The following is a 22,690-nucleotide window of genomic DNA, read 5'->3' as shown; positions in this document are numbered from 1 at the left end:
TTATGTGGGGGAATAAACAAAAATCATAACTAAAGAAAAATGCAAGTTTGTAGGCAAACTACTCAATCTATAATCTAATGTGCAAAAGAGAATTAATGTCCTATCAAAATGGACTTTTTTCCTTTTATTAAAAAGTTTGACAAGTGCTTTTGAAGAAGCGAAATAATCTTGTCTCTGATAAAGTGCAATCGTTAACTTCCACTCAATTCAACCATGTTGGCTGAATTTTATCAATAACGCTCATATACTGGTTCACTCGATCCAAATTTCTGACATGTGAGTCTCCAGTCCAGAAAAGTTTCCAAGGTGTTTTGCTTGACTTTAAGGAGCCTACACTTCTTTCAAAGTACCATTTATTGACTGGATTAGTCAGGCGAGAGCGCCATATCAACTCTTTGGGAAATAAATCAGTCATAACATTAAACATAACATCAGATATTGCTGCTGAACCCTGGGCTCCTTGTGAGACGGCAAGCTTATCAAGATAAGGGACCTTTTCATTCGTTGTTCCATCTGGTTGTTCATAAGTTACAATGGCTGTCCCTAAATAGTCCCCTGCAATAATGACTGCAGCTAGCGAATTCTTCAACCTATCTAAATATGCGTCCATATCAAGCGTTCGCTTAAAGGAGTCATTAATTAAAACCCAAAGCCTTTCCCACGAAACGGAGCCATCAGTTAGACATTTCGGACCTAGGAATGTATATACCGGTACACCGCTACGCAAAACAGTTGTTTTCGTAATAGGAGATCGATCGCGCGGCAAGGAACATGAAATAATAGAGCGATCCGTCAAAACATTGTGAATTAACGGATTTTTGTCTAAGACAGGATTTGTAAGCATAGCATCCTCAGGCGTAGTGATTAGAGCAGAGGCATCATCCGGTAACATTTTCAAACAGCGTCTTACCAAAATCAAATTTTTTCTATGATAAGGTGGAAGTGTTTTCGCTAACTCGTCAAACTCTTGAGCCAGATTGATGAGAACATGACTAGAACCAGTTTGTCGTTTAGAACATGGCATGCCACCATTTTTATCAAGAATGACGATTCGGTCTACCCAAAACCCAAAGTTTGGCTTGTGTAACGAGTAAGTTAAACCAGCAAGAACCTCATTACCATCAATTGGAACCTCAATGACGTTGGGCATTAAAATCGAGCTTGGCACTATGACCGTGTAAAGTGAAGACAGCGCTTGAAAAATACCTTGCACATTCTCAACACTAGGGCCTTCAGGGCCCAATTGACATACAGAGGAGTAGCTAGGACGGGTTAACACTCCCGCTTTCGAAAAAATTTCCGAAACTCGAATGACTCTATTTTGCTGTTGCTGTAGCTCCTCAAAGATTGAAAGTTTACGTTTTTTCGCTACGACCGTACCATTCTCCAAATATTTAAAAGGAGATGTCATGCCAATTGGATTGGAAGTGGGAACAATCACTGATTGAATCCCTAAACGTGCCAGGCTATTTATACTTCGACCAATTCCATATAGGGTATTATCACTTAAAGAATCCACATCATCAATTTTGGTAATAGAAATTCTGTTTAAAAACGAACTCGATATTGGCTGAGCGAAGGATTTCTTGTTGGGAGAGCCATCCTTAAGCGAAGAATGTTTTTGCAAAAACCCTTTCGTAGACCTACGAGATTGGACTGATTTCAATATCCAAATAAGGTCTTGTGACAATGAAGGTTTTTGCATTCAAAATTATTACCTTAAAACGAGAAATATAAAAATTTGACAATCATATACCGATGACCTAAGAGCAAGATGTGATTTAGATGAGGGTGACTATTATGAGTCCGAAACCCACCACACAAAAAATTATGCTGTAAGGAATAACAACCAATAAATGCTATAAACGAACTCCAAAATAGAAAAACAAAACTTTAAATAAAAAAAGACATTAAGCCCAAAAACGGTACTATTGATAGGCATTTTTGTACTGTTCGTTGGTGATAGAGATGGCCTTACCAAGGGAACTTGAAATTTCATTCTCACCAGAGGAAATGGAATTTTTAGCTGGCAATGAGTATATTAACATTGTTCCTTCAGAAACAATGGATCAATTGCCGCTAGTTAGCGCGACGATTCCCATTATGAAGCCTCCCAAAAAATGTCGGGTTCCTTTATGGTTGGCTCTTGAGCTAAAAAAGCAAAATTTGGCAAGGATTGTACCTCCGGAATGGATGGAAATAGGCAAACTTGAAAACATACGAGATGATGAATTGGAAAACGAGACATTCTCAGAGTTGCCTTTTCGGTGGCTAGAAACGGCGCATTTATTGTTAAACTTCTGTGCTGATGATATCGAGGATGTTGAGGATATCAGGAGGATTTTGCTGGACATTCGAGAAGCTAGACAAAGTAAAGCAAGAACGGGATTGGAAGCCATTAATGAAGTTCAACTAACTTTGGATAATTTGGGTGCAATGGAAATTAACGAAATACGTCCTATATTTCGAGAGGTGATGGACAGAATGCGCAAAATTGTTCAAGTTTCCCAAGAAGAATGAGTTACTCATCAAAAGTAAAGTGGGAAATAAATGGACTTCACATGAGAATATTTCGGTATCGTGTGGATGATGTACTTTAAAAATAATGATAATGAATCCTACGAAGTGTTTATGAATACCAACTTTGTAGTAGTGAAATTTTATCACAGTAAGCAGTAGATGAGGGTTTCACACTTGCGACTTTGAACTCGATTTGGAAACGGTGGTGCTTTTTGATGAAGAAGAAGAGGAGGATGCCACCGTTTTTGTAGGTTGTCTAGCGGACTTTTGGGAGGAAAGCTCGTCTAGATTATAAAATTCTTTTATTTTTCTGAAATAGTAATTAGCAATTAGTGTTTCCAGTAGTACGTATGGCAAAGTAAAATTTGATATTACACTTACGTTCTCCACGGTGTGGCAGACACATTGCAGGAAAGATGGTTCTTTAGATCGCGCAGATGCATATTTCGTTGAGCGCGAGGAATAGCGGCGATACGCATTTCTCCTCGCATACGAATTGTTGAAGCAAGTAAACTAGCGTTTGAGCGCAAACGTCGTACTTTATCGGAAACTGAAAAATACCCGTTAACACTTTACTACTTCCAGGTACAAAAACTTACGTTCAAATGCTAAATTTTCAAGTATATCGTTCTTGTGTTCTTGGAGAATTCGCTGTCGTACTTGACGATGTTTCGTCTCTCCAAGCTCTTCCACTCTTTTACGCTTGTTCATCATTAAGCATTATAAATTATCAAAAAACAAAACAGATGTTTGCTAACAGCTGATCAAAAGACGGTACTTCTGGGTGCGCTGAAAAGGTGGTGGGAATAAGAGTTGTTGTATAAACAATAAATCTTCAACTAATATGTAAGTAACATCGTTACCTAATACTCAATATGTAAACAAACGTTAGAAAGGAGAGGATTGCACAAAAAAGCGTACCCAAAAGATATTTTATAAATTGAAAGAAGAATAATGACCTAGAATTAGAAAAAAGCAGCAAGTTTACAAAATAAAAGCGTTGAAACACATCACTTTAAAAGGTACATAAGAATTGATGATGCTTACTTCTAAGTAAATTATTAATAATATCAAATAAAAAAATATTGTACGAGGTAAAAGTCTCCCTCTTCAACTACATCGCATACAACATTGAAAACTGTTTAAAAAAGATATTTGGTATAACGTGTTCCAGTGCCATACGCTACAATGCAACCTCTGTTGTATTATATTTCGACTGTTAGCTTTTTTTTAACCCAATTCATAAGAAAATAGTTATGCCATTCAGTTAGTGACATTATCATATGTGTACATAAGATTATATATTCGTTTGTGACAAAATGCACTGCAAGCCGTCCTCACTATTTGCAATCCTGGAAAGATCGACAATAATCGTTATACACATTTACCGATATGTAAAGAATAGCTGCTTACCATTGGTAGTCGCTAGCGCCTGCGGAGTTACAAACCACCTAAACCAACCAACCGACCAACGAGACGAATATACCGTAACGAGCAGAATTTTGATTCCTGAGATCCTCCCAATAGTTAGAGCAATTGAAATAAGAATAGTCATTTTCCAATGAATCCATATGAGCCGGTCGAGGGGCTTTACGTGAATGCAAAGCAATACCATCGAATTTTGAAACGTAGAGAAGCTCGCGCAAAGTTAGAAGAGAGATTGCGTGGTGTGCAGACTACGAAAAAACCATATTTACATGAATCAAGGCATAAGCATGCTATGCGACGACCTCGTGGTCCTGGTGGCCGATTCTTGACTGCTGACAAAGTATCAAAATTGAGAGCGCAGGAAGCTGCAGAGGCAGCTGCTAATGGAGGAAGTACAGGAGACGATGTTAATGCCACAAATGCCAATGATGCCACCGTGCCTGCAACCGTTTCTTCTGAAGTGACTCACACGTCTGAAGGATATGCGGATAGCAATGATTCAAGACCTAGCTCTATCTCCAACTCGTCTGAGTCTCCAGCTCCTATCAATTCTGCCACAGCATCTATGTCTCCTGCTAACAATACTTCTGGAAACAACATTACTTCTCCAAATGTCAGAGGCGAGCTAGACATGAGTGGTAATATTGCCATGTCGGGTGGGCCCACTAATACCGCTTCCACCTCGGGGCCAGTGCCTCATGATATGACAGTGCTCCCACAGACCGACTCAAACACATCGAATCTTATGTCCAGTGGTTCTCAACTAGGCAGTTTTGCTACAGCTTCTACCAATGGCAACAACTCTACTACTACTACTACTTCGTCAGCTGCTCATCCAGGGTCATTTCATAAAGGTACTAATGATTATTCATCTACACTAGCTGGAAATGAGCATAGTGCTTTTCCTGGTCTGGATGTGTATCACGATGATAGCGTGTCTGCAGGTGCAGCTTTTATACCACACAATCCAATGGATTCGATTGATCACCTTGATGTCAATGATCCTACAGCCACAGGTCTCCCTGTACTACCAGCGAGCGATATCGATCCTCTTAATTTAACAGGCAATACCCAAGATTCTATGATAATTGGTCAGCAAACATATCCCTCACACGGTTCTTCAGGAACCATGAAGTAGTCAACTAATTAAGGCTGAGAGAGATACAAAACAATCACAAGACTGTGTATAGGTTGTCGACCTACCGACAAAGTTCAATTTAGGACTGCAATGTTGTTGGTGATTTTTTGAGAAAGAAACAAGTCGAAATCACTCAGTCATGGCCTTTTTGCATATCATATTATACTCATTATTTTTTTAGTCACCGATTTATTATCCATCAATTTGTTTTGACTTTTTTCGTTCTGCCCAATTTTTTTTTTTTATTTAACTCATATCCCTCCTGCTGTCTTTTTCTTATTCCAATAATATTTTTTCTCCGACCTGATTCTTCTGTTATTGTTTTTTTAGTGTTTTTTTTTCTGTTTCTTTCAAACTTTGATCGTGCAGCTTAAGCTCTTTCTTAAATGCAACAATACATTCTACTGTCTCATGTCATGCTTTTGACTCTCTTGATCTACATCAACCTTAATTAGTGACATTACTTACCAAGTAGCCAGCGTATCCCAACCAGGCTAAATAAGGAATTAACCATTTGGAAGCCGTTGGTGCAAGAGGCCACCATGTCTTTGCAAGCCAACCAACAAGTCCCGTCAAAATGCCGAGATCGGCAAGAGCCAATTTTGGTTTTGCTAATCCGTAGAACAAGGGCATCCAAGCAAAGTTAGCGGCCAACTGTGCAATGTATAAAATGGATCCATTTCGAGAGGCATTCGTAATCATCAAAGGGTCAGCCTTGTACGCCAAATGGGATGCATATCCCATTGTTAGGTATAGTAGTGTCCATGCTGGTCCAAAGGCAGATGCAGGGGGGTGGAACTTTGGTTGCTTTTTGTTCTCATAATCCTTTCTTGGCTTGTAGGAATTCCCAATGAACCAGCCGCAGGCGACTGGAACGAGAGAAGCGGACCACCAATTTTTGGAGATGCTAGTGAATACTTGATAGTTCAAATCCATCACACTTAATAATATCGTTTACTGTTGATTAGCGAAATCGGGAAAAAAAAATTCCACGAATGTAAAGAGTACTAACAACGACTGCTACTAAAAAACCATAAGTATTTCGAATCTTAATGCAGCTCGTTTACAAACAGCAGAGATAATGTCGAGATACAAAAGGTCTTTCAAACCATGCTAAGCAAATAGACATGGAGTAGCTAGAGTTAAGTTTGATAATTAAAACTGACATACATTAAACTAGAAATTTGGAGAAGAGTTGTTGAAACTTCTAATTGAATTGAAGATTAGTAAAATTGGACCATAAAGCTTAACCATCTTTCAATCTTCCATACATTTTAAAAACGGGCACAGTATCGATATGAGAGAAATACGATACTAAACTAAAATAAAAGGAAATACTTAATTGTAGTTTGATCTTGGAAGCTACTCGAATGTATAATTCACCATATTTATAACCTCGTCTATTACGTCACAGAAGGGAAGGAGGAGCGAGGTATTGGGGTATAATACGTGTTCATACTGCGTAAGGTGGTGGTAGATGTGTCTCGCTAAAAAGTGTTTATAAGGAGTTTTCCATAAGATAATATTTTCAGTACAACTAAATTTTTTATATTATTAATATTATATTATAAAATTATGTATATCTATTAGTAGCAGCGCTTGTTTTCTGTAATAGAATATATTTGGGCTGGTCAAATGCGGTTAATTATCATCACACAGATGAGATTTATGGGCAAATTTAGTTATAAAATTAGATAAGACAACAAAGAGAGAAGAAAGGTTTATTTCGGTGCTTTTGTTTCTTACTTTCAGAAGAATCTTTCTCTTGGGCATTATCTGGATGTCTTACTGCCCACAGAACAAACAAACTGTCATTGAATGGCTGAGTTCTTGTTTCAATATCTAATATCGCTATACAATAGCTCTCAAAGTAATGCACCACTACTACAACTTAAGTTCTTCACTTTTTGAGTAAGGATGCAAACTATGAGACCGGGTTTTTTTAGCTCAAATGTCGCTGAAAAGCGTTTTCTTTATAGTTTTATCATGAATGATCTCATATATTGATAAGTAGCAATCGTGTCTTTCCATGTCGAAGCCTCAAAACATTATATCCATATAATGCAAAACCATTTATTCCACCACTTCTAATGAAATTTATAAGTTGGTAAAATGTCCGTATTTCAAATTGCTTCTCCACAATATCTTCCATTTATGAGCAAACGATATTACCTCTATATTGTCAAGTTAAAATGTTTACATTGATATATTATATTAAACTATAACATAACTATATTACCTTATAAGGCGATTTCTGCTGGATGCAGTTAGTGAACAAGAATTATCTGAGGATAGACCTCTAATTGCAGTCAGAGATTTACTACAGATGATTATACAAGAAAAATTTAGATATATTTTTTAAGCGATGTAATTTATTGATAGTGACATGAAAGTAAGCCAACCCTCGAAACCCAAATTTACCACCATTATGCTCTTGCTCTATCAATTAAACACAAAATTAACGACACGCTTTTCATCCTTATCTTTTTATAATTGCATTGTGAAATAAACTATCATTATTCTATTTAACGCAATGATAAACTTCGCAATCAGGCTTTACGTTATGGCTTTGCTTCCGTGAATTGTTCCCTACGCGAATCCTGCTGAATCCACTAAAAGATCCAATGCAGCTTAGCTAGCGAACATTAGCGCAGCGATCAACTGACATAAGATATCTGGGTATGCCGACGCTTCTCTTTTCCATATCACAAAAATGAGTTGGCATGGATTCAAAAAGGCCGTTAACCGAGCGGGTACCTCGGTATGTATTTGAGTGTTGAAGAATTGTCTAACATTGTGGTAGGTTATGATGAAGACGGGTCATGTTGAGCGAACGGTGGATCGGGAATTTGAAACAGAGGAAAGACGTTATAGAACTATGGAATCAGCTGCAAAGAAGCTTCAAAAAGAAGCCAAAGGTTATCTCGATGCTTTGAGAGCCATGACTGCGTCTCAAACTAGAATCGCTAACACAATCGATGCATTTTACGGTGATGCTGGATCGAAGGATGGTGTCAGTGCATACTATCGACAAGTCGTCGAAGACTTGGACGCCGATACCGTAAAAGAGTTGGACGGTCCTTTCCGGACAACGGTGTTGGATCCCATCTCAAGGTTCTGCAGTTACTTTCCCGATATTAATGCCGCTATCACGAAGCGTAATCACAAATTACTTGATCATGATGCTATGAGGGCTAAGGTTCAAAAACTGGTCGACAAGCCTTCCAACGACACTACTAAGCTTCCCCGTACCGAGAAAGAAGCAGCCATGGCGAAGGAGGTCTACGAGACACTCAATAATCAACTGGTCAGTGAGCTTCCGCAACTAATTGCTCTTCGTGTGCCTTATTTGGACCCTAGCTTTGAAGCCCTTGTCAAAATTCAGCTCCGCTTTTGTAGGGAGGGATATGAGAAAATGGCTCAAGTTCAGCAATACTTTGACAACTCTGTACGCGAAGACTATTCCAATGGTTTGTTGGATGATAAAGTTGAACAAGTTTTACAGAGTATGCGGGATCTTTCCATCGCCGGTTTGAACAACAGTCAGTAGACATCGGTTTTTTAAACACGATTGTATGTGTGCATAGCGCTATCACTCTGTTTTCTCTTTCCTTTTCTCCTCCGAAATAATTGTTACTACACGTAACCATGATCTCTTATCCCTCAATACTTTTTGTTTAACATATCCTTTCTCTTTTACTACTTTATTACCATCTTATCTTGTTTATCTGAAGTGGTTCACGGAATGTTTTCAATTTATTCAATTTTTTGTGATACATAAATATTTTCCATACTTATCTATCCTCGAGTATTTTCTATTGGTGTTACTGGAATTGAAGGGAAAGCCAGCACATATTTATTAAAGACTCAACTGTGAAGCTTCTACATCCTTTCAGTTTCGTAACGTTTCCTTTATAATTTTTTAATTGGGAATAGTTATCAAATTATCAGATAAACAAATTGGTTTTCCAATATTGTCTGTCGACCCAGCGATTCATCTACTAAACTGTGCTTATTTTCTATCTCGTACCAAGTTTTGTTCTAATAAATAACTATTGTTAAGTAAGTTTAGACCAAATCTTAAAATATAATAATTAGAAAAAAAAATGCTTTTGTTGACTTACGAATTATTAATTTGAATTGTAATTTATTAATTTTCCAAACAATAGCTATCTTGTAAGCTGTAAGTCAAGTTGGAAGTGGGTTTATTTCTATCTGTGCAGCGTTCGATGTTTGATTTTCGAACATGGACTTAAGCGTTCAATTTTACAATAGCTGTGAATGTAGATTATCGCTACTTTAAAATCTAAAATATAGTATGGAGCTACAACTGCTAGTAACGTCTATACAGGAAATGATATTAACCAAAAATCTTTCTGACTAAGAACATAAATTTAGTAATCTAATTCTGGAACCTCCTGGTTAGGCGCATCCAAATCTTGATAAGTTCTATAGAATTCCCGTCTGTGGATCATGGGTTCTTGCCTCGAATAAGATTTTTGTGATGATGCTCCAGAAGTTATCTCCTCGTCATTTCGTCGACTATAGCTTGTTGTTGGAAATGTATAGTTTGCGTTAATATTTCTGAAACCAACGTAGGGCTTGTTTAAAATCTGTAAGGATACATACGACGTGCTTACCACTTTGGGATCCATAGCCCTACATGGGTCAAGCACATATCCATAGAGACATATAGCCACCTTTTTAATGTGATCCAACCAATCCTTATGCTTTTTATTTATATGCTTTCTGACAAACTCAGGTCCTAAGAAAAGCTTCGCGCATGTTCCGACATGACACCTATATTTTTGTTCATCTTCTTTCATAATAACAGAGTCCAATTCGTTATTAATAAAATCTTCAACGGGTAATGCCCCTTTTGCTTTAATATCCACATTTTCAGGCTCAAGAAGGCAAGCAAAATTGTTTTCCAAATCTGACAACCAAATATTTTCTTCTTGACCGACTTCTTTGGATGGATTAAACTTTTTCCGCGAGTAACCTGCAGGACTATCCTGCAGTAAAGCAATTAAACTTTCGTACTCTTTACTAGTCCAGAAATCAAAAGTAGCCACTTGGCGAAGATACTCGGCGTACAGATCACTTAAACGAATGTCATGAAAATTCGTCGGCTTATCATCGTCATCTTTCATAGATGCATGTGTTTTCAATCGATCTTCGATACGTTGTGCAGCATCATTTGGTAAACTATACTTCGTACTAGCCCGATCTATAAAACGGATTAGTTTTTCTAGCAAATTTTTACATGTCTGCTCAGAAGAAGCGATTTCAAAAATAGGTATGGGATGCGTGTGAGTAGGAATTTTTGGATTTTCAGATTCAATAGTAAAATTTGAATCCAATTGAATCCCATCCACCGCTTCTTTAGCTCCATCCATATTTGTTCCTGCTTTGAAATGAACCCAAAGTGAGCGTTCATCATTCTTGATTAAATTAATAGTAGAAAGGGAAAAATGTTGTACGAACGAAATACCATCGAGTGCATTATGAATTTGCGCAACCGAGATGTTGGGCAAAACATGACTGACCAATAGTGTATTTTCCATTGCATCGTTTCGAGAGTCTTGGTTCCATTTGGAAAGTTGCGGGTCGTTAGAAGGAAGAATTGAGTCATCTGTATCATTATCAGGTATTGACGGCTTTTCGATTACATCCTCAGCGGTTGGAAGCTGAAAATCATCATAATAACCGGCGTCTAATCTGTCCATGAATTTATCGTATAACGCCCGGCGATAAGATTTCTCATTTTCAGACACTTCAAGGACTCTTCCTTGTGACTCGTCCACCCAATAGCTGTCTTCAAACCAAGCTTCGTCACAATGGCTCTCAACAAAACTTCTTGCGGTCCTAGCGTATAGATCCTGTTTATAATTGTTGTAAGTTCCATGAAGCGAGTTGTATAAGTCTTCAGTTGTTGCGGATATATGGTTTTCCTTGCTATACCACCGAATAAACCGTTCATAAGAAACCGCATTTGTTTGAGTATATGGATCAATTAAACTAGTCTCCTTGTTAGAAAACTTTGGTTTTTCACTCACATCGAGTAGAGTATTTATTTAGTCGTAACTTACGGTTTAGTAAATGTAGGGTAAGGTCCAGAAGCTAGACGTATTGTAGTTAATAGGTCAATTCATAGAATTTTATATTTATTCTTACCTCTTGTTCTATCATCATAGTAATTACCACGCTTTCGTAGAGGAGACCGTTCTCGATGATACGCAGACTGTTCACCAGGGGGGCTCTGTGAACGTCTTTGACTCCGTTCTATGCAAAAAAAGGATGAGTATTTCTATCAAACTAAACATTAACAACTTACCAGGAGAGCGTTCTCTTTTCCAACGACTGTACTCTACTTCACTTTCTTGATGGACCTCACTCATATTTTGACACTGTTCCCCTTCTATAAATACCAGCAATCGGGATTAATTTATTAAAAAACTAATGATTTCAATTGGGTCAAAATTGGTACTCAACCTGCTTAGTTGAAGAATGTTCTTACGAGAGAGAAATATCCATACAGCACTTTATGCTGGTACACTAAGTTTCATTATTCAAAATATAGAAAATTGTCAAATACTTTATTATACGCATCAGTATATCTAAATAAACTGAGATTATAAAAGCAAATGATTAAACAAAAAAGTGAGACTTCGAATTTTATGCGAATGCTATTGAACAATTAATACTAAACATTGTCTCATTATCGTCAATAAATACAATGTTGGATTACTTAAAAAACTGTGCTTACAAAGAGCTTAGAAGCACTCTCACAAAAGTAAACAATAACATCTGTTTTCAAATCACTGAAGATCTAATTTCCATTGTATAAACGGTCAAGAAAGGTACAACTTGCATACCAATAGTAACTTTGGTAGCATAGAGTAAGATTTCTTTTACTTTTGTTCTCTGCTTCAGATATTGAAGCGTAAGTTATCTCATTTCTTGTGCAACAAAAAAAAAGTAGCTTTTGCACGTCCTCTAAAAGATATGCCTCAGACAAAAAATTTAAAAAAAAAAACAACCAAATAAATAATAACATGAAAAATGAATTAAGCACGTTTGCTTTAAGAGATTTATTCGAGCTCAACACCGGGCCAACCTTGGAGATCACTTAACTGGGCTCGTATATAACTAGTGTTTGCTCCAGGATAGGACTGAGAGGCAAGATCAGTACTTTGGAATCCAATCAAAAATACTTTGCGAAGCATTTCCCAAAGTTCCTCATTTGATTCGCAGCTCTCCATTGAGGTAGAACTGTTTTGTATAATATCAATTGCAGCAAGTAGATGTTTTGCAGCATCTTCAAAGTATCCTAAATTGATGTTGGAAACAGCCATGTTTGAGCGAACTCGAACATACTGGGGCTGTAGAGATACTGCCCGATTATAGGAAGAAACAGCTTCAGTATTTTTTTCTGCATTTGTTAAAGCAGCACCAAGCTTATTCCACAATATTTCGTTACTTGGTTCGTCTTGAAGAGCTTGCCGAAAACAATCTGCAGAACGCTCATACTCCTTCAACATATACATAATTATTCCTAATCCAGCTTGTACCTTGGAGGAACGCTTCTTAGCAAGTGATAACTCATAAGCTACATCCAAGAAATACATCTGCATTTTCAAGAGATCGTTAGCAGAATCTTTCTCTTCAAACCTTTCGTTTATCTTTGCAAACCTGTTTCGGTATTGGGGAAAACTGTTGACTATCCAGTCTTCTAAGCAAACCAATGCCTGAACATTTAGAGACTGATTAACATAAGACACAGCAAGATCCATCATTAAGTCAAGATTGGTTGAATCCAATTTGACAGCTTCAAGTAGGGCTTCAACAACCCGCGATTCGTTTCCCAATAGAGTATGAATGCGACCTAACCATTTCCAGGCCTCGAAGTGCTGTGGATTCTCTTTCACAGATTGTTCCAATAACACAGCTGCTTTCGAGATAGATCCTCCATTTTTTATTAAATTCATGGCTTCAACAAATGGATCTATTCCGTTTAGCTCTTTCACAACCTCTGAAGATTCATCTTGGTTCTGTGAATATACATCTTCCGTTTGTAAAGAGTTTTCAACAACGTTATCAGTATCGCTATGCTGGAAAATTTGAGGATCTATGTTTTTATTATGAGCTAAATTATCATTAGCAAAGCTATTCACAGACGAAGTGTAAGGATCGTCAGAAATATTGTTTGACTTTAAAAAATCTTCCCATTGTTTCTGGTATTCCTCTAAACTTGCGGGCTCTAGCCCGGCGTTTTTCAATTGCTTTTGATGCTCTTCCCATAGCTCCTCAATTGATTTACTTCCAGTAGCATCCTTTTCCTTCTCTAATTTATTGGAGATTTGAGAAGCTTCCTCAAATTTCTTAGCCAACTCAGTTTCGTCAATAGCTAAAGAACTTTGTAAGGGTATTTCAGTATTTGAAGATAAATTTAGTCCAGCGGAACCAAAAAAAGATTGTTTTAAAGGTTGGTTTAAGTTTCGAAAACGGTCGTTTTCAGATGAATTGAGAAATACTTCAGAGAATTCTGATGTCCAAGCCGACTTACTATTCTGCTGCTGAAGAGAAGAAAAAGAATGTACCCAATTTTCTTTCGAGCCTCCACGAGTAGTTGTGCCGGTATGATTTCCAGTTTTTAAGCTAACTGGGTTCTTAACTACATTACCTAAAGGACTATTGTTTCCTTGGAGATTTTTGAAAGATGTGAATTGATCCTCAGACAGCGTTTGCAAAGGAGCGTAAGTACGACTTTGAGACTTGGTTAAATGTTTTCGATATTGAGCTGAAGGTGTTGAATTATTGACAACAGCTGTGGAAGTCAATTTCTTAAGAGGATTAGATAGCGTTGAACATCCTGCTTCAACAGACATTTTTGAAGAAAGTAGACTATAGCCAATATAAAGGCTCTCGACCAAAAGGAAATAGTTTTTTAAGTAGGTTGTAAGAAAATTAATATCAAAGAATGAAAAATTTCGCAACTTGATTGAATTTGCGATGTGTTTTAAAAACCAAAAATATGAAAACAAAAAAGCGGAAGAAGTAACGATGCAACTAACCAAAAAACAAAAATTGATCGCACCAATGATTGTTACAAAACTTGCGTATAAACTCAGGCATGTATTGCTGCTTATTACCAATTACAAAAATATTTAGATGAGTGCGCTCAGTTCATGTAGATGCTGAGCGTAGCACGTTAGATTAATCGCTTCTGTAATACACCACATTAACCCATATCAATTTATAATAAAGACTTTCTCTTTATTTTTTCAGACTAATCTATTGCCACTAAGGAATTTAGATTTCAACATTTTATTATACTTTTGTAAACCATGCTGCATATGTTAAAACCATAGCTTTATGATACAGAGAAAAAAATCCATATTATTTCTAAGTTCTTTTCAAATTAGTGTGATTAGAAAGTTAAACCAAGGGTTGGATTGAAGTATTAACTCTACATCTATTTATTCACCTGTTGTCTAAATTACAACGCCAAATGAATTAAATCACCAAATACTTCTGTCGCTCACAATAAAATGTATTAAAAAACTAATTAATTTTCGCTAGTCAATATTCGCTGTAACAATGGTTTTGGTTGTTTTCTGCTTAATACCAATTGATGCCACCTACAGTTCACATCCGACAAATATTTGTTAAAGAACCTGTCGCTAATTAAAGTGCTAAAAATCGCTCGTTCAAATTGTGATCTCATTATGAATTAGCATATTAGTTGGCGAATTTAATAAAGCCAAGTAATAAATTGATGATGTTATAATAACGAAAACATTGTATACAACAACAATTCCGCTTCATAAGTAAAAAAAGGTATTTAAATTATACGAGTCTTACAAACTATTAAAAGTCTTTGCCGAAAAACTATCGCGTAAGAACCATTTGCATTGATTTTACACAACTTTGAATACAATTTCTTTTATACCAAGAAGCTTAAAGTGTTCAATTATGATAAACAATGACTAATCCAGAGCAATTGAAGAGGATACTTTCCCACGAAGTTCTGCTGAAAATTGAAATGTCAAAAAATGGAATAGTGGAATATGCCAATCCTGCATTTTTTGAATTAATCGGCTACGAAGGAGATTTATTTCAATGTAGTTTCTATGAGTATCTTCAAAGCGATGATGAACACTTAATGAAGAAAGCAACCGATAATCTTTTCAGAAAAAGCATATCAGTTGCACATGTCTTTGCTTTTCTCAGATGTAATCCAATACGCAGTCCTAATTATTATATTCAACAAGCCAAAGCTCCATTTGAGGGAAAGACGTATATTAGAATGCTTTTTCGAGGCATTCTAGTAGACTCATTGTATGGTAAAGATACAAGGGTTTTGTGGGCAGGAAAATATTTATATCCACAACGGTCCGTGATCAACGAAATGGATTTCATCCTGTTTAACACGTTAGGGATTGGTGCCTTCATTCTTCATGATCATTTGCTCGGAATAATCAAATACAATTATATACACGTTCCTCCTCCTTCAGGAAAATTATGTTCGTTGTGTGAAGATAATTTACCAGAGTGGTACTTTGAGGTACATAGCGATTTTTGCCTTGTTTGGAATGATCTCGTACGCCGCGTTTTCGCCGTACAACAATTGATAAATTGTAAGAAGCTGGAAATAGAAGACATAGTTAACAAACTCCCTACGGGTAGTAATCATATGGTTGAAGAAACCTTTCTTTCCTTGCCGGTCATAACAGTATTCAACGGGAAGAAAAACAGAAAACAGAGGTTTCGCATTCGATCATGGAGAAGCTCTCTGAACTTTTTGGTTAAGGAACTGGACAAATCCATTAAAAATTTTGCTTATTTAGAACATCGAACGTTTTTGACAATTTCAAATTCTGCCGCGAAAGACATGAAGCGAGAGATTTATGAAAAATCATTGGTGAATTGGGAGTATGATTTTCTTGTTCCCTCAAAGATCCAGGATTATTTTTACGATGTTCATTCACTTCTTTTGAAAAATTTATCGTCTAAAATAAAACTCTGTAATCACATTTTAATGTATCAAGCAACGTTTAATGAAGTTAAAAATTTTCTTCAAACGTACTCCTTGAATATGCTATCAATTGAGATGGAAAACATCGAAGGAAGTCTGTACTTTGGAAATGCTCAATTGTCCAATCTAATTTGCGTAAACCAATACCTTTCCGAACAGAGACCAGTGTTTTTCAACAGGCTGTTAGCCCTTGGGAACGTTGAAAATAATAATTCAATTTACGATGACATCCAGAAACGAACAGAACGTATATCTACCATAAAAAGACATAAAAAATACTTTGAGATTGGAGAACGCTTAACAGAAAAAGACTTAATTGTGTCTAAAACCTTTAAAACAACAAGGATAGATTATTTTAAAGCGGTAAAGGGATCAATTGAAGATCTGGATGTGAGACCTCTAAAAAATCGGCAGAAATTTGTTAACAAATTCTATGCCTCGATCGTTCATTTTCTTACCGAAAGTATGCAGTTCCCAAGCCATAATGATAGGAGATTTGGGGATAATACTCCTCACTCATTAGACGAGTTCATACTTTTAAAAGAAATAAACAGAGGGGCATACGGTAGGGTTTATCTTGCTAAAAAAAGATCTTCAGGAAAGTATTTTGCTCTTAAAATGATTCCAAAATCCAGTCTTGATAGCTTAAAAAAAATAAAAGGACTATTGCTTGAAAAGCGTAACATGCATATCCAAAGATATGGACCAAACACAGTGAAATTATATTATGCATTTGATTCTGGGGACTACCTATGCCTTGTAATGGATTATTTTAATGGAGGAGATTGTGAAACACTTATTCAAAAATTAGGACCGTTACCAGAGCAATGGGTTTGCCAGTACGCAGCTGAATTACTAAATGCTATCGAGCTTTTGCATCAGGATGGAATCATCCATCACGACATAAAGCCTGCCAACATGTTGGTTGACGAAACAGGACATATTCGGCTTACAGACTTCGGACTGAGTGAAAACGTAGAGGAAAAAAAAGAGGTTTATAAGCTTACTAAGAGGATGTCATTTGAACAGAAACATGGAAATTTGTATGAGCAGCTTCAACCTAAAAAATTCGAATTTGTAAGATATGTTCGAAATTACCGCGGGAATATTGATGAGCTTGAGAAAGCGGAGAGTCCACAGCAAAATAGTGATTATGCCAATGACTCGGTCCAGCATTTACTTGACTTTGATATCAATAACATGGATGAAACAGCAATACACATGTTAATGAATCAGTTAGAGAAAAAGGAAAACCGGACATTCATCAAAAAAGATATTTCAGGGACGCCAAATTATATGGCTCCAGAAATTTTAATGGGCGTTGATACTCAGATGGGCGATATATGGGCGATGGGTTGTGTGATATTCGAAATGTTGACTGGCACGCGACCATTTGAAGCAAATACTGTAAAAGCAATATGGGCTCGCATAGAGAGAAATGATATTGGTTGGACTAAAAGAGTGAAAGAAAGCTGCTCAAAGGAGGCGGTAGACTTAATCACCAAACTCATGGATCCAGACTGTAACAAACGGCTGGGTAGCAATGGATACCAGGAAATCAAAAAACATCCTTTTTTTCGAACCATTAAATGGGATAATTTAAATAGTGGGCCAGGTCCGTTCGTTCCACAAACAGAAAATGTTGAAGATTTGACGTACTTTGAAAAAAACATAAGCGGTTCGGATAATATTAATAAAAATAATTGTCAGACGTCAGCAACTTTAATTCTAAATGGTATTTTTGCTTTTCATCCTCCTCCAAAAGCAACACCAGCTGACAGTGGTACTGAAACCTCAAACTCAGCTGCTTTCTCTGCGTCCGAGGAGGAGACCACAAATTTAACAGACCAAAAACGAAAAGATCTTTTTTCACTAATAACCAAAGCGTTTAAGGGAATAGACTTAAAGGCCCTTAATTACAACAACAAAGCCACGCTTTTGCGAATGTATGATGAGGTCGATTTCCCCAAAAATCAACAAAGAAATAAAGAGAAATTTCGAATTCAGAAACGACCTAACAAAAAGTATCGCTACCATTTATTTTAACATCATGTAAAACCATAGACATAACATGTTCGCTATCCAGAACGAATCATGATAAGTTGAAAAATGGTTAATTAATATTTCCATACAGAAACAGTAAAAAGACAAATAAACTTGTTCTACAAAATCTTTTATTCTGAGGCTTTAGCCAAATAATGCTTCTAACATAAGTTGATGTTTCCTCCTTGAATCCAAATATTATTAATAGTTGAATTTCATATATGAAAAAAAGCTATCTCATTTCACTAAACGTTTCAAAGGATGACATTTCCTATACGACAGAACATTTAAGAGGACTGAATAGTTTACGAATTGAAGTAAGTTAGAACAAAGTGTTTACCGCATATCTTTGAAAGCGTTAAATGATTTTAACAATATTTTTCGCATCGTTATTCAAGTAAGTATTATTTGACAGATTATATGATATACCTAACAATACTCCTTTATATCATTGATTTTGAACATTCGCCGAAATGTTTAGTTGGGCTAATATTGGGTCCAACGAGTATTTGCCTTTGAAAAATGATCGAAAGGCTTATTTGAATCAATGGGCAAAACGATCGGGACTAGCAATTGCCGCTATTTGCATTTTAGGAATTCTGATATTGGCAATTGTGAAATTATTTTGCTTCAAAGCAATTATTTTTCCTATCGTTGGAGGTTCCTTCAACAATGGGACCAATGTTTTTCAGTCCACTGTCATCGTAATCTCCTTGGATGGATTCCGTGCTGATTACTTATATCGTGGGTTCACACCTAATCTTCTGAGCCTGGCTGAACGTAATGTCCATGTTCCCTTTTTGATTCCTTCTTTTCCTAGTATAACTTTCCCTAATCACTATACTATTGTTACCGGTTTATATCCCGAGAGCCATGGAATCGTTAGTAACAACTTTTTTGATCCTGTAACTGGGAAGCAATTTGTCAACAGTATGCCTGAATGTAACAAAGACCCAACTTGGTGGGATAAAGGGGAGCCTATATGGGTCAACGCTGAGCGAAATAACGTTCGATCAGCGGTACATATGTGGCCTGGAAATGAAGTGGAGAATCATGGTTACAGACCTACTTATTCGGATGGTTTCAATTTTGATACGACTCTAAGAGAAAAGAAAGATAGAATACTCGAATGGCTGGATCTTCCTGATAAAGACCGCCCTCAGTTATTACTTGCTTATGCTCCCCATGTAGATATGGTTGGGCACGCATTTGGACCGGATTCGCCTGAACTGAATATCATAATTCAAGAAGTTGATATCGTAATTGGTGAACTAATTGAAGGACTGAAGAAAAGAAATATCGATAAGCATGTCAACATTATTTTTTTAAGTGATCATGGAATGGCGCCTACATCCGATAATCGTCTTATCTGGCTGGATAATATGTTTAATTTGTCTGCCGTTGCACACAGAGATGCTTGGCCGTTAGGAGGTTTTAGAGGAGAATCTGATTTAGATGATGAGTACATTTACGAAAGTCTTGTTAATTATTCTCGCTCGTCATTACCTTCTGCTGAGAATTGGAATGTTTATTCAAAGAAAGATATACCTTCTCGATGGCATTACTCAAATAATGAAAGAATAGCTCCCGTTTGGATGATCCCGGATGTTGGATGGTCTCTTGTCTCGATGCTGGATCATTCACCGGAGTTGGAGTATGAGCCTTTGGGTGTACATGGTTATGACAATTTGTCTCCAGTGATGAGAGCACTTTTTATCGCTTCAGGATCTTCTTTTAAGAATTTTAAGGGAAAGAAGCTTGCACCGTTCCAGAACACCGAAATTTATGGCATTCTTTCGCATATATTAGATTTACCAGCTCAGCCTAATAATGGTACATATGAAGGTGCTTTACCTTTAAGAAGAAATCGTAATTCTACTAAGGAATGGTTGCTGAAGGACATAGAACAAGCATACTCTAAGCTTATTTAATTCTGCTGTTTTATCACTATCTTTATATTTTTTAATATTTTTAATTTCCTTTAGATTATATTTAATACTTTTTTTTAATAAACGACTTTATTTGAATAGCAACAATAACTGTATTCCGATTTTTAAGAATCGTAAAAGAACATCACTTCTTCTATTTTTAATTAAATGATGGTCATAACTTTGGTTTCACTTTGGTACTGCTCATCCATGCAAATGTCTAGTGATTGTTAGCTTGTTCTTATACCTAATTCATTCCATTAATACTTACCAATTTTCGAGCAGCCTCCGGGTCCACCATAACATTTATGAGAGATACAGATGAGGTTTGCCATGCTTTCCTGAGGGAACTTCTCAAATCTTCTTCATTCTTTACAAAGAAACCTTTACCACCACATGCTTCGCAAATTTGATCATAACGTATACTAGTGCCTAAGGCAGTAGTCGGTAATTGGTGATTATCACGTAAAGTTTCATAAGCATCAGTATCTAATCCATGGTAAACACCATTATTATTGATTACAATTACCAAAAGATCCAGCTGGTTGCGTATGGCGGTTTCCAGTTCCATGGCGCTAAAGCCAAAAGCACTATCACCCTCAACTACCACTATTTTGTCGGATGAATGGGCAAATGCGCTGGCAATAGCATATCCCATACCAACTCCCATTGTTGACATAGTGCCTGCATCCAGTCGACCACGTGGATGAGTTACTTCTAAAAGCTGACGGCCCCGGTCCATTGTATTGGCGCCTTCAGAAACCCAAGTGATATTACGCTTTGATTTGAGCGATAAGCTTTGTAGCTCCTCATTCACGACATACAAAGCATAATTCATTTGCAACGGTATACTGGACTTTCGAGATTCAAGAGCCTTTTTCTCATTCTTGGATCGGGTTTCATTTAACGTGCGAAGGTAAGGGGTCGAGATGCCAACACTGTACTTCCAAGTTTGAACGAGCTTAAAAAGACAATCTATTGTCAGACCTACATCAGCCCAAATTGCTAAATCCAAATCTGCAGCATTGTTTCCTAAAGTTTCAGCATTGGTATCAATTTGAATAAATTTGGCATTAGGAGACCACTTTGGTGGAAGACCATATTGAAATATCCAATTTAAACGTGCCCCTGCTAAGAGCACTACATCTGCATTACGAAGAGCAGCTGACCTTGCCGAAGACACATTTAAGGGATGCGATTCTGGTAACAAACCTTTGCCCATGGGACTCGGAAGAAACGGAATGCCAGTATGTTCAACAAATTCCAAGAGCTGTTTTTCAGCGCAGGCATATGCGGCACCTTTACCAACGACAAGCAGAGGTGCCTTTGCATTTTTTAAATAGTATGCAGCCTTCTGAAGCTGTGTTGGATCAGGTGCACATTTGGGAGAACTAGGAATTGGGGGTAGAGGGTCTTTAGGAAAGTCATCGACAGTAGATTCAATATAATTTGCTGGCAAGTCAACATAGCATGTTCCAGGAGTGCCGGTCATGGAGACACGATACGCTCTTCGAATGGAATCAACAACCATTTTGGGACTTGGGGGGCGCACGGCTAATTTCGTATGAGGTGATAAGTAAGAAACCTGGTCCAATTCTTGGAAGGCCCCACAGTTTTGCTGAAATGTTTCACTGGATCCAGCCAAAAGCAGCAAAGGCCATCGATTGGTTTTAGAATTGAAAACACCGGCCATGGCATGTACAACGCCAGGACCGCCTACCACGACACAGACCCCAGGGCGCTGAGTTAAATAGCCATAGGCAGTCGCTGCATAAGCTGCGCTTTGCTCATTGCGAAACCCGACAAACCGAATTCCACTTGCTTGGATAGCCTCACAAATTTCGATTACGGGAATGCCAACAATGCCAAAAACAACTTTAACCTCTAAGTCCAACAATGTCTTAGCTACCAATTCCGAAAAGCTTATAGACATTGTTATTACAAATTAATATGTACCTCTAAATTGAATAATATTGTTCACCAAACAAAAGCGATGAAAAGCTCAATGCAAAAGAAAGACAGAAGAAAACAAGAAAAGACTAAAGCAAAGTAAAGGTGGGTTTGGTTCCAGTAGCTAGCAATACCGTCCCTATTTCTCAATAAACTGACAAACTGAAGTGTATGTCACTCTGTAAACCAAGTGTTCTATACTTTAGAGAGAAAAAGAAGTTCTGATCTAGATGAGCTTAAATAACAGCAATGCTTAAAAAATGATGGATGAGCAATCCTGTATTTGAAATTGCTAATCCCTTATGTAACCGAGTACTAATAATCCAATGTATAAGCCAATTTGGTAAAATTCCTTAAAGTATTTAATGTATAGTAAGGAATACGTTAACAGGTTTTAAATTTGTATCGTTAATAAGTTAAGATCCACACATGTATTCAATAATGCCACTTAACTCAACGGGGACCTTTACGGTTCTATGAATACTGATTCGATAAAATTAAATGACTTGGCAATTCACCGTCCCTTCAAATAAGACATTGTGTTTCTTATGTGGTGCTTTATTCCCTTTTTTTTGCTACATTTCTACCTGCGTAAGACAATATAAGATAATAAAACAAGCCATATAGTAATAACCTTAATAT

At 37.0% G+C, this 22,690-nt stretch overlaps 11 protein-coding genes and 16 long non-coding RNA genes across 27 annotated transcripts; 14 read left to right on the top strand and 13 right to left on the bottom strand.

Annotated features, from left to right (window-relative positions):
- Nucleotides 1-80: 80 nt before the first annotated feature.
- On the bottom strand, nucleotides 81-1,771 carry arg6 (acetylglutamate synthase Arg6). The gene has a single exon (NM_001021405.3). The coding sequence runs from the start codon at nucleotides 1,703-1,705 to the stop codon at nucleotides 203-205; it is 1,503 nt and encodes a 500-aa protein (NP_595494.1). The 5' UTR covers nucleotides 1,706-1,771; the 3' UTR covers nucleotides 81-202.
- Nucleotides 109-358, top strand: SPOM_SPNCRNA.5080. Its single transcript, NR_194436.1, has one exon. It is a non-coding gene; the product is annotated as a non-coding RNA (long non-coding RNA).
- A 37-nt stretch (nucleotides 1,772-1,808) lies between the features above and the next one.
- Nucleotides 1,809-2,848, top strand: psf2 (GINS complex subunit Psf2). The gene has a single exon (NM_001021404.3). The coding sequence runs from the start codon at nucleotides 1,969-1,971 to the stop codon at nucleotides 2,518-2,520; it is 552 nt and encodes a 183-aa protein (NP_595493.1). The 5' UTR covers nucleotides 1,809-1,968; the 3' UTR covers nucleotides 2,521-2,848.
- On the bottom strand, nucleotides 2,689-3,335 carry nbl1 (borealin N terminal domain-containing protein; the record flags this gene model as incomplete). Its single annotated transcript, NM_001021403.3, has 3 exons — nucleotides 3,120-3,335; nucleotides 2,902-3,070; nucleotides 2,689-2,830 (listed from the first exon to the last, which is right to left on the bottom strand). Exons 1-3 carry the CDS (start codon nucleotides 3,232-3,234, stop codon nucleotides 2,689-2,691), a joined length of 426 nt encoding a protein of 141 aa, NP_595492.2. The 5' UTR covers nucleotides 3,235-3,335.
- Nucleotides 3,336-3,669: 334 nt separating this feature from the next.
- Nucleotides 3,670-4,148, bottom strand: SPOM_SPNCRNA.5079. The gene has a single exon (NR_194435.1). It is a non-coding gene; the product is annotated as a non-coding RNA (long non-coding RNA).
- php2 (CCAAT-binding factor complex subunit Php2) lies at nucleotides 3,974-6,053 on the top strand. Its single transcript, NM_001021402.3, has one exon. It carries the CDS (start codon nucleotides 4,082-4,084, stop codon nucleotides 5,084-5,086), a length of 1,005 nt encoding a protein of 334 aa, NP_595491.1. The 5' UTR covers nucleotides 3,974-4,081; the 3' UTR covers nucleotides 5,087-6,053.
- On the bottom strand, nucleotides 4,777-6,444 carry tsp0 (tspO-like protein). Its single transcript, NM_001356179.2, has 4 exons — nucleotides 6,358-6,444; nucleotides 6,257-6,293; nucleotides 5,555-6,043; nucleotides 4,777-5,027 (listed from the first exon to the last, which is right to left on the bottom strand). The coding sequence occupies exons 3-4, from the start codon at nucleotides 6,020-6,022 to the stop codon at nucleotides 5,001-5,003; spliced, it is 495 nt and encodes a 164-aa protein (NP_001342775.1). The 5' UTR covers nucleotides 6,023-6,043; nucleotides 6,257-6,293; nucleotides 6,358-6,444; the 3' UTR covers nucleotides 4,777-5,000.
- Nucleotides 6,097-6,575, top strand: SPOM_SPNCRNA.5078. Its single transcript, NR_194434.1, has one exon. It is a non-coding gene; the product is annotated as a non-coding RNA (long non-coding RNA).
- Nucleotides 6,576-6,796: 221 nt separating this feature from the next.
- Nucleotides 6,797-7,144, bottom strand: SPOM_SPNCRNA.5077. Its single transcript, NR_194433.1, has one exon. It is a non-coding gene; the product is annotated as a non-coding RNA (long non-coding RNA).
- On the top strand, nucleotides 6,926-7,149 carry SPOM_SPNCRNA.5076. The gene has a single exon (NR_194432.1). It is a non-coding gene; the product is annotated as a non-coding RNA (long non-coding RNA).
- A 391-nt stretch (nucleotides 7,150-7,540) lies between these two features.
- Nucleotides 7,541-7,975, bottom strand: SPOM_SPNCRNA.5075. Its single transcript, NR_194431.1, has one exon. It is a non-coding gene; the product is annotated as a non-coding RNA (long non-coding RNA).
- Nucleotides 7,791-9,252, top strand: hob3 (BAR adaptor protein Hob3). The gene is made up of 2 exons (NM_001021400.3): nucleotides 7,791-7,847; nucleotides 7,890-9,252. Exons 1-2 carry the CDS (start codon nucleotides 7,800-7,802, stop codon nucleotides 8,634-8,636), a joined length of 795 nt encoding a protein of 264 aa, NP_595489.1. The 5' UTR covers nucleotides 7,791-7,799; the 3' UTR covers nucleotides 8,637-9,252.
- Nucleotides 9,253-9,405: 153 nt separating this feature from the next.
- On the bottom strand, nucleotides 9,406-11,591 carry pir2 (C2H2-type zinc finger domain-containing protein). Its single transcript, NM_001021399.3, has 4 exons — nucleotides 11,424-11,591; nucleotides 11,264-11,371; nucleotides 11,179-11,209; nucleotides 9,406-11,107 (listed from the first exon to the last, which is right to left on the bottom strand). The coding sequence occupies exons 1-4, from the start codon at nucleotides 11,485-11,487 to the stop codon at nucleotides 9,481-9,483; spliced, it is 1,830 nt and encodes a 609-aa protein (NP_595488.1). The 5' UTR covers nucleotides 11,488-11,591; the 3' UTR covers nucleotides 9,406-9,480.
- SPOM_SPNCRNA.5074 lies at nucleotides 10,464-10,986 on the top strand. The gene has a single exon (NR_194430.1). It is a non-coding gene; the product is annotated as a non-coding RNA (long non-coding RNA).
- Nucleotides 11,592-11,739: 148 nt separating the features above from the next.
- SPOM_SPNCRNA.5073 lies at nucleotides 11,740-11,955 on the top strand. Its single transcript, NR_194429.1, has one exon. It is a non-coding gene; the product is annotated as a non-coding RNA (long non-coding RNA).
- Nucleotides 11,752-14,279, bottom strand: pex5 (peroxisomal targeting signal receptor Pex5). The gene has a single exon (NM_001021398.3). It carries the CDS (start codon nucleotides 13,975-13,977, stop codon nucleotides 12,181-12,183), a length of 1,797 nt encoding a protein of 598 aa, NP_595487.1. The 5' UTR covers nucleotides 13,978-14,279; the 3' UTR covers nucleotides 11,752-12,180.
- SPOM_SPNCRNA.5072 lies at nucleotides 12,148-12,399 on the top strand. Its single transcript, NR_194428.1, has one exon. It is a non-coding gene; the product is annotated as a non-coding RNA (long non-coding RNA).
- On the top strand, nucleotides 12,781-13,011 carry SPOM_SPNCRNA.5071. The gene has a single exon (NR_194427.1). It is a non-coding gene; the product is annotated as a non-coding RNA (long non-coding RNA).
- SPOM_SPNCRNA.5070 lies at nucleotides 13,776-13,990 on the top strand. Its single transcript, NR_194426.1, has one exon. It is a non-coding gene; the product is annotated as a non-coding RNA (long non-coding RNA).
- A 514-nt stretch (nucleotides 14,280-14,793) lies between the features above and the next one.
- Nucleotides 14,794-18,477, bottom strand: SPOM_SPNCRNA.1421. Its single transcript, NR_150303.1, has one exon. It is a non-coding gene; the product is annotated as a non-coding RNA (long non-coding RNA).
- Nucleotides 15,075-18,306, top strand: ppk31 (serine/threonine protein kinase Ppk31; the record flags this gene model as incomplete). Its single annotated transcript, NM_001021397.3, has 1 exon — nucleotides 15,075-18,306. One exon carries the CDS (start codon nucleotides 15,075-15,077, stop codon nucleotides 18,171-18,173), a length of 3,099 nt encoding a protein of 1,032 aa, NP_595486.1. The 3' UTR covers nucleotides 18,174-18,306.
- A 127-nt stretch (nucleotides 18,478-18,604) lies between the features above and the next one.
- Nucleotides 18,605-20,205, top strand: npp1 (nucleotide pyrophosphatase). The gene has a single exon (NM_001021396.3). It carries the CDS (start codon nucleotides 18,644-18,646, stop codon nucleotides 20,099-20,101), a length of 1,458 nt encoding a protein of 485 aa, NP_595485.1. The 5' UTR covers nucleotides 18,605-18,643; the 3' UTR covers nucleotides 20,102-20,205.
- SPOM_SPNCRNA.5069 lies at nucleotides 18,631-19,294 on the bottom strand. Its single transcript, NR_194425.1, has one exon. It is a non-coding gene; the product is annotated as a non-coding RNA (long non-coding RNA).
- On the bottom strand, nucleotides 19,486-19,917 carry SPOM_SPNCRNA.5068. The gene has a single exon (NR_194424.1). It is a non-coding gene; the product is annotated as a non-coding RNA (long non-coding RNA).
- Nucleotides 20,140-22,321, bottom strand: hac1 (2-hydroxyacyl-CoA lyase Hac1). Its single transcript, NM_001021395.3, has 2 exons — nucleotides 20,370-22,321; nucleotides 20,140-20,318 (listed from the first exon to the last, which is right to left on the bottom strand). The coding sequence occupies exons 1-2, from the start codon at nucleotides 22,029-22,031 to the stop codon at nucleotides 20,274-20,276; spliced, it is 1,707 nt and encodes a 568-aa protein (NP_595484.1). The 5' UTR covers nucleotides 22,032-22,321; the 3' UTR covers nucleotides 20,140-20,273.
- On the top strand, nucleotides 20,703-22,124 carry SPOM_SPNCRNA.5067. Its single transcript, NR_194423.1, has one exon. It is a non-coding gene; the product is annotated as a non-coding RNA (long non-coding RNA).
- Nucleotides 22,322-22,429: 108 nt separating the features above from the next.
- Nucleotides 22,430-22,658, bottom strand: SPOM_SPNCRNA.5066. The gene has a single exon (NR_194422.1). It is a non-coding gene; the product is annotated as a non-coding RNA (long non-coding RNA).
- Nucleotides 22,659-22,690: the final 32 nt, after the last annotated feature.

The sequence above is a fragment of the Schizosaccharomyces pombe genome, assembly GCF_000002945.2.
Source record: "Schizosaccharomyces pombe strain 972h- genome assembly, chromosome: II".
Taxonomy (NCBI): Eukaryota; Fungi; Ascomycota; class Schizosaccharomycetes; order Schizosaccharomycetales; family Schizosaccharomycetaceae; genus Schizosaccharomyces; species Schizosaccharomyces pombe.
The sequence above is the reverse complement of the archived record's forward strand: the minus strand, read 5'-3'. Positions and strand labels throughout refer to the sequence as shown.

Bases quoted from the DNA above. Each gene is read 5' to 3' on its own strand.
- arg6 (NM_001021405.3), bottom strand. From the start codon at position 1,705: ATGCAAAAACCTTCATTGTCACAAGACCTTATTTGGATATTGAAATCA.
- psf2 (NM_001021404.3), top strand. From the start codon at position 1,969: ATGGCCTTACCAAGGGAACTTGAAATTTCATTCTCACCAGAGGAAATG.
- php2 (NM_001021402.3), top strand. From the start codon at position 4,082: ATGAATCCATATGAGCCGGTCGAGGGGCTTTACGTGAATGCAAAGCAA.
- tsp0 (NM_001356179.2), bottom strand. From the start codon at position 6,022: ATGGATTTGAACTATCAAGTATTCACTAGCATCTCCAAAAATTGGTGG. The intron at 5,028-5,554 runs GTAAGTAATGTC...CAATTATCATAG, and splicing joins TGGGATACGCTGGCTACTTG to AATCTTGGGTATTGCCTGTT.
- hob3 (NM_001021400.3), top strand. From the start codon at position 7,800: ATGAGTTGGCATGGATTCAAAAAGGCCGTTAACCGAGCGGGTACCTCG. The intron at 7,848-7,889 runs GTATGTATTTGA...ACATTGTGGTAG, and splicing joins TTAACCGAGCGGGTACCTCG to GTTATGATGAAGACGGGTCA.
- pir2 (NM_001021399.3), bottom strand. From the start codon at position 11,487: ATGAGTGAGGTCCATCAAGAAAGTGAAGTAGAGTACAGTCGTTGGAAA. The intron at 11,210-11,263 runs GTAAGAATAAAT...CAATACGTCTAG, and splicing joins CTATGATGATAGAACAAGAG to CTTCTGGACCTTACCCTACA. The intron at 11,108-11,178 runs GTAAGTTACGAC...CAAGGAGACTAG, and splicing joins TACCCTACATTTACTAAACC to TTTAATTGATCCATATACTC.
- pex5 (NM_001021398.3), bottom strand. From the start codon at position 13,977: ATGTCTGTTGAAGCAGGATGTTCAACGCTATCTAATCCTCTTAAGAAA.
- npp1 (NM_001021396.3), top strand. From the start codon at position 18,644: ATGTTTAGTTGGGCTAATATTGGGTCCAACGAGTATTTGCCTTTGAAA.
- hac1 (NM_001021395.3), bottom strand. From the start codon at position 22,031: ATGTCTATAAGCTTTTCGGAATTGGTAGCTAAGACATTGTTGGACTTA. The intron at 20,319-20,369 runs GTAAGTATTAAT...AACAATCACTAG, and splicing joins CGGAGGCTGCTCGAAAATTG to ACATTTGCATGGATGAGCAG.